At 39.4% G+C, this 10,819-nt stretch overlaps 1 protein-coding gene across 5 annotated transcripts in view; it reads right to left on the bottom strand.

Moving 5' to 3' along the window:
- ZC3H12C (zinc finger CCCH-type containing 12C) overlaps positions 1 to 10,819 on the bottom strand; it is a 68,396-nt gene that overhangs the window by 7,311 nt on the left and 50,266 nt on the right. For all 5 annotated transcript variants that reach the window (XR_002831795.1, XM_014464844.2, XM_006099312.3 and 2 more), the window contains 3 exons: positions 5,038 to 5,177; positions 1,960 to 2,194; positions 494 to 600 (listed from right to left, as the gene is read on the bottom strand). Coding sequence is in view for 4 of the 5 variants with exons in the window: in XM_014464844.2 (XP_014320330.1) it covers positions 494 to 600; positions 1,960 to 2,194; positions 5,038 to 5,177 (482 nt within the window). In the remaining variant the exon portion in view is untranslated. The remainder of the gene's footprint in view (positions 1 to 493; positions 601 to 1,959; positions 2,195 to 5,037; positions 5,178 to 10,819) is intronic.

Below are 10,819 nucleotides of genomic sequence, written 5' to 3'. Positions count from 1 at the left end.
AAACTGAGGCACACCCAGTGCTCCTCACTTCTGAGAAATGCCACCTGCAGTCTCCCCTCTATTAACAGCACTAAGAAGCTGGCTGAATGACTAATAATCGCCTCCAGAGTTTTGGGTTAATACCCTGTGTCCTCAATTCAGACCTACCCATTCTCTTCCAGGATGACTTTATAATAAGGTAGGACATTCTGGAAAAAGCAAGTACTACTGTAATGTGATGAAGCCATTCTGATCTGATGTGTATCTAGATGTAAGAACTCCAAATTCTGATCTACCTGAAAACTTCATGTAGAATGAACTGAGTTTTGGGTGATGCATTGGCAATGAAGCCAATTAGGTAAAAATAATTACTTTTTCATGGTTAGAATGTTTTCTTAAGTTTAATTACAAACAAAAGAACTAACACTATGCCATCCAAAATTAAAAATGATTATTAAAAATTTAACATACTGTGCTCTAAAGGCAGATATTAAATACTCATAAAGCAAGTTACCATATGGGCAAGGCTGCTTCTTGTGTTCGGGAACAATAGGTTTCTTCCTCAGAAAATTGTCCAGGCTCGGACCGTGCCTGCCAAGAGGGTCATCAGGGGGCATGAACCTGTCACGAATAAAATACAAAATTATACTTAAGTAGGAAGTTGATCATTTAATTCTAAAGACAGTGCAAAGATTTATTACTCTAAGGTATTTTTTTCAATGTTAATCTAAATACTTTGATTCAACATTTACAGGATAAAAATATTAGTGTACTAAGTTCTCTTGATAATAACAAAATTAAAATGTTTCAGGCTAAACTCCTATTTGTTTTAATTCAAATAAGCTTTGAGTCAAACATGTTCTAATTATTTCTTCCTTCCTCTCAATCTTGGGAATTTGTAAGGATTTTAGAAAACAATCCCAAGGACATTTTAAGAGAGTTTTATAAACATCAATGCTGTGAAGCAGTAGAAACGGGTGGGGAGTGACGAGGGGGCTGCTGAGGAAGAGAAGGGAGATGACGGACGGAGGACGGCAGCTAACGACACCTTGCAAGTTGGAATCTGCACACGTCATCTCGTTTCATGCTAACAGGATCCCTGCAGCATTAGTGCTGCATTGCAGGTTAATACACTTTTCTAATTCAGGCTTAGGTAAATGAAGTTACTTTCATCTACGTTCACATGGTGCAGCCAAGATGTCTAACTCCATAGTCCATTCCCTTCCCACTCTCCTCAGGTGCTTCTCAGCTGATGTAGAAAATGTCTTAAGAAAATAAACAGCCAAAACCGGTTTGGCTCAGTGGATAGAGCGTCGGCTTGCGGACTGAAAGGTCCCAGGTTCGAATCCGGTCAAGGGCATGTACCTGGGTTGCGGGCACATCCCCAGTAGGAGATGTGCAGGAGGCAGCTGATCGATGTTTCTCTCTCATCGATGTTTCTAACTCTCTATCTCTCTCCCTTCCTCTCTGTAAAAAATCAATAAAATATATTAAAAAAAAGAAAATAAAAAAAAAGAAAATAAACATTATTTTGGATCGATTGTCCAATGGAAGCAAGAATTCATAGTGTGCATGATGAAAAGCAGTTATGACTGCAAAGTTCTGTTACTAGTTAAGTTACTGTTTGAACTTGAAAGAAACCAAGTATTTACCCATAAAATGTGAATAATTTATGAACTCTTAAGGGGGTGTCAACCTTAAGACACTTAGTGACACTTAGTAACACTTAGCAAATATTAATATAAGAACAATATGGCAACGTTAAAAGTTTAAAAATAGAAGACAGTCACTGAATCCTACAATCTTAATACAATTAATTTCACTTATGTGTTGCATTTTAGTCATTTTTCTGTATGCATACTCCATTTTACAAACACAAATTTTATGCTTTGTCTTTAACCTATGCTTCAATGTTTAATAGCTTTTCATCATCATAATTCAGGAAAGCAGTATTATGTGTAAGTAAATGGTTTTACTCACTTGTCATTGACAAATGAATACATTAATAATCGCTCATCTATGAACTTCTTCCACTCTGGTTTTTCATTAGCCAAATCCCTGTAGTTATCATTGGACACAATTATACCGTCGGACTCGAAAGCCAGCTTCACGATGAACCTGTCATCGTAGCACACCACCCGCCTGCCCTGGACTCGCCGGGACGGTGTAAACACCAGGATTTTCTCCTTCTCTAATTTACGAAGAATTTCTTGATCTGCAGGGTAGAATTTCAGGAATAAATACATACGTAACACATGTAGCAACTTCACACAATGTGAGTTTTTATAAGATAAACTGGATATATGTAATCCTTTCATTAGGGATTATTATTTTACAGTTTATGGATGTAGCAAATTGGAAACTCCCAATATTTTTCCTTCAGGATTTCTAATGAAAAAGCTTTAAAAATAGTCCCCCTCAAATGAACTTTAAAAATATAAAACGTTGAAAACTTCAAAAACATTTAAAAGTTAAGAAAAATTAAAAGCATAAAACTTAAACATGACTGAACAACTTGTGAATTAACTGGAGTTACTAATTTTTTAAACTTCTGTCTCTTCAGCGGACAATCACTACATGCCTACTCGATGGCATATACTATGCTAAGTGTAAATGACCACCAAGATTAATAATGACCTCCCCTCCAGGAGGTCTCAGGTACTGGATTGGGTAAACATGTAAATTAGTATAGTAACAAGGGTTGTAATTGCCACAACAGAAGGACGAGCAAGGTATGAGGGAAGTGGATGGAAGAGCATTATGGGTCATCTAGCTCTGAGACTGGCATATAGATCTCATGATGCTCCTGATAACGTGCCAAAGTTCACGGAGACCAGAACTTTGGTTTAGAAAAGCAGCAGAGGAGTGGAAGAAATGTGGGCTTTGAAGTCAGCAAGTCCAGGCTGAATCTCAGGTTCTGCTGCTGTATGTATATGGCATCAGTCCTACTGCGCCTGTTTCTTCGTGTCTTCAAACGCAGCTGGTGGGCTCTGAGGAGCCAGTGAGTTACGATGCGTAGAAGCACTTAGCATAGTGCCTGGAAAGCTCTCAATGAACCCTGTGTTCTTTTACTTAATGCTGTTTAATAGATATATGTAATTGTTGCTCTCTTTTAAAAGTAACAGAAAACCAATACAAAATTAAGAGCCTAGTCTCAACTACAGGATCTGTCACCTTAGAATTATTTTCTGTGTTCCCCGGACAAACTTTTTAAGGGCAGGTGCCATGTCTCATTGATCTCTGTTTCCACCAGCACTCAGCCCATCAGTAGATAATGTCTGTGAACGAATACATGAGCTACTTAACCATGTCCATTCAGAGGTCTTCCAGTTTATTTATGTTCATGAATAACCCACTGTACTTTATTTGTAGGTGTGTTTAGTCATATAAGACATGCCTGGATCCTCACTAAAGTGCCTGAAGGAACCAGGGTGGTGGCCATCATCTTGTTTCCTTAATAGCTAACGAGCAAAACAGGACACTAACTAGGATGGTAATTAGTGATCACTGATTAGATGACAACTAGTTAGGATAAGTAACCCTAACTTAAATATTGGGTCAGTATAGCCAGTAAGTTAATGGAATTTCTAGTTCCTAGCATAGTACCCGAGTCATAGCTGAGTACTTGCTTGTTAAATATTTGATAAAATCAATGGAAGACTGACTGGCAAAAGAGCTGGTCTGAATCTGGATCTGAGAATTTAAAAATGTTTCTTATCAAGTTTATTTATTTTTTTGCTACAGTGAGAGATATGGGACTATTCATTTTCCCAGTTTTAGTCAGGAGGACGGTTATCCTGGAGGAAACATCCAACCCCTGATATTTCGTGTGTGCATCTCAGAGAGACAGCCGCATACTGAAGGGTTCCAGATGCACGTGCTGGTGTCTCAAACACTAAACTTGGGTGCAACCCGCACTGTGTATTATCCTTTCCCTTCTTTTTTTAAAAAAGTATATTTTTATTGATATCAGAGAGGGAGGGAGAGAGATAGAAACATCAATGATGATAGGGAATCATTGATCGGCTGCCTCCTGCACACCCCACACTGGGGATTCAGCCCACAACCTTGGTATGTGCCTGACCGGGAATTGAACCATGACCTCCAGGTTCATAGGTTGACATTCAACCACTGAGCCACGCTGGCTGGGCAGTCTTTTTCCCTTCTTGATCTCATATTTCTATGCTCAATATGTATATTTTTCCCAAAGACTTATCCAATGTCTTGGTACTACTGGCTGAATTATGCCTACCTCTCCCACCTTACAATTTCCACAGGCCACGGTCTGATTCCTTGGCTCTGGACTCCCCACCATAACTCACCTATCTATTCTTAGGGATTTAAGGATTATAGATAAAAATAAAGTCTTAAAATGAGACCAGGGAAATGGTAAATGGTCTGTCCATTTGTTTTTGGTTGTGAAGTGCATTTTCTTCACCCAGTTCCTCAGTTTTTGCTCATGCTGGAGGTGCAGGGAGGAGTGAGAATCACTTGAGCAAAATGTTCAGCAACAATAATTAGCAGGCACAGTGGACATTTTTGGCTGAAACTCAGACATTTAGAAATTACAGAATAATGCAAAACACAGATACTTTATTGGGATAGAGTGTTTCCTTCCACCTGATACCAGACAGCATATCCTGAGTCTCAGATTTTTTTTGATCTGTAGTCATTATAATTTGATTGTCACCTAGTCTAATTTTTATAGTAGATGAGAAAATTGTGGTCCAAAGAGGTTCTGTCTGTTGCTCAAAGTCCTATGGCTAGTAAATGGCAAAGGCAGAATTTGAATCTAAATCTCCTGACACCTAGCATGTCTCTAAAGGTCAGAATTTCACAAAATTTGAAGTAAAAAGTTTCAAAATTCAAACAAAACAAAAACTCGGCTTATGTAGCAAGGATGACTGTTTAGTTAACATAAAATTAAAGTTAATTTTCCACCCAAGGCAACGTGGCAGTCACAGTCTGAGGAAACAGAAACGGGCCGACACGATGCTCAGTGGGAGAGTGGGCAGTGCCGGTACTCGTGGAAACTGAGAACAGAGCTGGTGGGCTCACCTGTGATGAGAGCATCAGGCCGGGACTGCTCTTTTCTCCAGGCAGGAACAAAAACAGTAATGTCTCGGTGGCCTCTTTCCAAAAACCAGTCCACTGCCAACTTTATTCCTCGGCAGGAAAACACTTCTTTGTTTCCGTGGCTGAAAGATTATTTTAGAACACTTTACACAACAACACCTAAATTTAACTTAATTCAAATTCGAAAACAGGAATGATCACATCATTACAATAGTAACAGGAGCTTTCAAATTTGAGATGGAGTTGAATAGCTCAGAGAAACACTAAGATAACTTAGAAGTTGAAAATCTGTGAGAAAAAAAATTAAGAAAATTGGGATGATTATTGTGCGGAGAATAATAAAAAAATATGTTTTCAAATGTAAAGTTGTAAAGGGCAACAAGTCAGAAAGATACATGCTCTTTTTGACCAGAAAGGGGCCTCAAACACAGCAAGAATAGTTTCAGTCAAATGTAAAAGAGAGGTCATAGAAAAAAAATCTAAAAACAGTAGAATGGAGCTCAGTGGGTGTGGCTCAGTGGTTGAGCATCGACCTATGAACTAGGTCATGGTTCAATTCCTGGTCAGGGCACATGCCTGAGTTGTGGGCTCAATCCCAGGTAGGGGGTGTGAAGGAGGCAGCCGGTCAATGATTCTCTGTCATCATTGATGTTTCTATCTCTCTCTCCCTCTCTTCCTCTCTGAAATCAACAAAAATATATTTAAAAACCAAAATAGTGGAATGGAATTCCTATTTGTTTTTAAAAAATTCCTTCTCAAGAGTTCTTATATTTCAATAAAATGAATAAATAATGTACAAGATTTATTAGGTGACTGTGTAAAACAACATACATGGGAAAAGTATGTCCACAGTGCTTAGTCTCATACAAGAAACACTTTCCATGTCCTTCAATGAAAAGACACCTGGTTTCTGTTTAACACCATTGTGTTAGACAAGGATTAATGACGACACAAGGGCATTCAGAGCTGGATTAGCAGTTTCAGTGCCTAAAATAAAATGCAACTAAGAGATAGTCATTCAACAAGTATTCATACGGCACCAGGCTCTGCTTGTGCAATTTAGTCTAAGAATTCAAAACAACACTTCTGAGGTTTGTAAAAATAAAAAAATAAAAAGTCTCTTGTTTTGAATGCAGTGATTGCATTCTTTTAAAAAACATTTATTTATTTTTTATTGTTGACACTGCATTCTTTTATAGTTTGAGCTCTGAAGGCTGCGTTTCTTATCTGTGATGGAGACAGATATTCTTTGCTTCTTACACCTAAGGAAGGCTAAACGAAACAGGTGGACAAATGCTTTACTAAGGTTTAGCACAAAGCGAACATGAAGTATATTAACATATTGTTATAGTGGTCCCCTGTGAAACACTGGACCCATCTAATATGGCTAATCATTTTAAAGACAAAAAGGAAACAGACTACCTTGTTTTGTAGACATTGAAGGCTATACATGCAAACCAGAGGCACTACGGTTCCACGCCCCTCCTAATGGTCCTGGGCAGGATCGGAGGTGAAATCAGATGTACCGGAAGTTTCAGAGAAAGGGGTACAGGATGGGGGACTCTGAAGTCACATTTTCTGGGTTAGAAGGGCTACCTGACAGCCTCACCAATGACACAAAGTGATGCCAGGTTTCATGGAAAATACATTTAATCAGTCCTCTGAAAAACTACAGAAAATGATGGCACCATCTTTTGAGAGAATATATATACTAACTGTTCCTAAATAGAAAAACTCAACGTGCTAAAACATAACCATCTTATTTTGCATGAATGCTCTGAAATCTAAGTGTATGACTATTTTGCTTACTCAGACTTGAGCATTAACCTGCTCTGGCGCTAAGAGACGATGGAAGCATTTTCTGCCCAGTGACTTCATCTGTAAGGGCGACTGTCACATTTCACTGCAGGAAGAGCAGATTCCACCTTCTATTTAAAGAACTTTCACACAATGTGGGTAAACAGCAAACATGAGAAAGGTTCACACAGGCTGAAACAGGATCCTGTACCATGCACTGCTGACAGTAAAGGTTGTTCTCATATCCTTTCTTTCCCCTCTGCCCGCGCCCCCACGCCCATCCCACAAAACCTCACAGGGAGAAAACAGGAGGAAGGAAGGGCCCACACTGTGAAAGGGAAATGGAAACGTATAAAGAACCTGGATTTCTAAGCAGATGGACCCACATCCATCTCTGATCTTGTCATCAGAGAAAAAAGACCCTTCCTCATTTGTTTAAGAAACTGTAGTCAATTTTTCTGTTATTTGCAGCTACATACATCCTTAACTGCTACATTAATCAAACCATAAACCAAAAACACTGGCAAAGCTATACTAATATCAGAAAAAAATTTTATGGCAAAATTAATAGTAATAAAGGAAAAATTCACAAGGGAGCTATAATAATTGTGATCTCAGTCTCCATATGAGGATTTCAAAAGATCATGAGGATTGCAAAAGATCACAGGATTTCTAGAATAAATGGACAGATGGAGCAGAAAACATTTAGTGAGACTGTAGACTGGACAATGAACAATTACAAGCCTGATCTAATGGACATGGGCAAAACCCTGCACAAAAAGAAAGTCTTTTCAAGAGCACAGGAAAGACTGATGAAATTAGCTGTGTGCTAGGCCACAGAACAGATTTCAACAGACATCAGACATATGTATCACAGATAATATATTTTGACAATGTTATTACTTTGAAGATATAAGGTTCTAGTTTAAAATGAATATTGCTGTTCACCAGCAAACCAATTAAAATAAGAAAAAATAATCCCATTTGTATCAGTAACAAAAACTAAACAAATCTAAAGAAAAAGGTAAAGCAAGAGATTTATAGAGAAGGTGAATATTGAAAACCTGTAGTAAAGGGAATAAACAGTGGTTCTCAACCTGTGGGTCGCGACCCCTTTGGCAGTCGAACGACCCTTTCACAGGGGTTGCCTAAGACCATCCTGCATATCAGATATTTACATTACGATTCATAACAGTAGCAACATTACAGTTATGAAGTAGCAACGAAATAATTTTATGGTTGGGTCACAACATGAGGAACTGTATTTAAAGGGCCAGAAGGTTGAGAACCACTGGAATAAGAGAAGACCCAAGTGAAAGGAACAATGAACCATCTTCCTGGATGCAATACCCCAATTGATCTATAGTGCACTGCAACTCCAAGAAAAATCCTCAAAAGGCTTTTCATGGAACTTGAGAAGCTGATCCTAAAGTTAACATGGAAAAACAAAAGGCCAAGAATAGTTCAGCAATTCTGAGGAACGAAAGAGGAGGACCTTCCCCACTAGTTATCAATACTTAGTATAAAACTAAAGAAATCTAATCACCGTTGTATTGGTCTAGGCCAGCGGTTCTCAACCTGTGGGTTGCGACCCCTTTGGGGGTCAAACGACCCTTTCACAGGGGTTGCCTAAGACCATCGGAAAACACATATATAATTACATATTGTTTTTGTGATTAATCACTATGCTTTAATTATGTTCAATTTGTAACAATGAAATTGGGGGTCACCACAACATGAGGAACTGTATTAAAGGGTCTCGGCATTAGGAAGGTTGAGAACCACTGGTCTAGGCAAAGATAAAAAACAAACATAAAATATGTAACAGAAAAGTGAGCATAAAGTGACACACATGTATGAATGTTAAAAGTGACATTACAAATCAATTCAACAAACAGTATTAGGGCAATTGGTTATTTATATGGGAAAAATAAAATTGTGTTTTTATCTTAAACCATACACAAAAGTAAACTGTAGATAGATCAAAGATTTAAATTTGAAAGAAAATATTATAAAACTTTTAGAAGAAATGAAGGAAGATATGCAACCCATGCTATATCAAGGAAAAGACTGATACATTTGGGCACATAAAACTTCTTTATGTAAAAGACTCCATGGGCACATAAAACTTCTTTATGTAAAAGACTCCATGAACAAAATAAAAATGCCATAGATTGGGAGAAGGTATTGCAACATATAGCTAAGAGACTGTCTGTCTGACTAGCCGGTAGGTATGACTCACACTGACCACCAGGGGGCATAGCCAGTAGGTATGACTCACACTGACCACCAGGGGGCAGACACTCAATGCAGGAGCTGCTGAGCGACAGCAACTTTGCAGAGTGCCCTCTTGCACTCTGGGACCCCTGAGGGGATGTCAGAGAGCCAGTTTCAGCCCGATCCCCGCAGGCCAGGCTGAGGGACCCCACCTGCTGGAGGGACCCCGGTCACTCCGCAGATGCCCTTTGAGCCAAGGCGCCACCGCAGGTGCGGCCGGCTGGGGAGGGACAGCAGGAGGTTGGCTCCGGGGTGTGTCCGGCCTGTCTCGCCCAGTCCTGCCCCACCAGCCACCTTCTAATTAATTTCCTTTCAATGTGCACGAATTCGTGCATCAGGGCACTAGTAATATATAAAGTACTCCTAACATCAAGGAGTTTTTTGTGTAACAAGTTTTTTTTAAAAATATATTTTATTGATTTTCTACAGAGAGGAAGGGAGAGAGATAGAGTTAGAAACATCGATGAGAGAGAAACATCGATCAGCCGCCTCCTGCACATCTCCCACTGGGGATGTGCCCGCAACCCAGGTACATGCCCTCAACCGGAATCGAACCTGGGACCTTTCAGTCCGCAGGCCGACGCTCTATCCACTGAGCCAAACCGGTTTCGGCAAGTTTTTTTTTTTTAAGGCAAAAAATATGAGCAAATTCACAGAAGAGGAAACCCAAATGACCAACAAACATGAAAAGATGCTCAATAGTGAAGAAATGCAAATTAAAGCCAAAATTAGACACCACTTCACACTCATCAGATTGGAAAAAATAAAGTTTGCAAACACCAGATGTTGCCAAGGATGTGTGAAAGCAAGAACTCATAGATTACAGGTGGGAGTGTGAACTGGGGTAACAATTCAGGAGGACAATTTGGCAAAACTTTATAAAGTTGAAGGCGTGTTTTCTCTAAAACACAGTATTTCACGTTTAGGTTGAGGAAACCCAACGATAACTTGAAAATGTTTAATGCAGATAGCAGCTGGTGTTCATCCTTGGCCCAGCCTTAGCTCTCACAAGGGGGCAGGCTAAAGTCTTATCTCCTGCAGAGAGAGGGAAAGGCAGACAGGTGGGGATGTATAAGGTGGGTTCCTGAGTCTCCAATACTTTCCCAGCCAGTCTTTCCCTTACCAGGCCAAAGAAGTGAATGCTGACCAGGAAATCCCTGGAAGGGCTGCTGTTGCCTTAGCAGCCTTAGAATTCCTTGCCAGCAAAGGCCCAAAATCACCCCTCATAATTCCTATTAAAGTCCAAGTAGACAACTACCAACTGGGTCCAAACTGCAGATGGGACTTCCACAGACTAGGAGAGGCTGTGGGAGACTGACCTTAATCTAACCTTATGAGTGACGCACGTTGAAGGATGTGACTAATCACATGTGCTGGATACAATATAAGGGGCAACTGAGGAGGTTCTGATAACCAATTATAAAAACAGTAAGCTGACAAAACTACGAAAAACAGGATGTCAGAGTAAGCTCAATGTATTTACTGGTGCAGAGTAACTATCTGCTGAGTGTTTACTAAAAAGGTTGGATGATATTTAGAAACTGTAGCTTTAATTTCATATAAACAGAGAAGAAAAATCATTATAGTTCTGTAGCCACTTTCAAACTATATCTGCATGAATTCAGGGTTATTTCTTCTCAGTACTAAAAATAGCTAATTCTAATTTTATGAATTGGCATGTTCCTTTGGG

This window comes from Myotis lucifugus, unplaced genomic scaffold (assembly GCF_000147115.1).
Source record: "Myotis lucifugus unplaced genomic scaffold, Myoluc2.0 scaffold_270, whole genome shotgun sequence".
NCBI classification, from domain to species: domain Eukaryota; kingdom Metazoa; phylum Chordata; class Mammalia; order Chiroptera; family Vespertilionidae; genus Myotis; species Myotis lucifugus.
The sequence above is the reverse complement of the archived record's forward strand: the minus strand, read 5'-3'. Positions and strand labels throughout refer to the sequence as shown.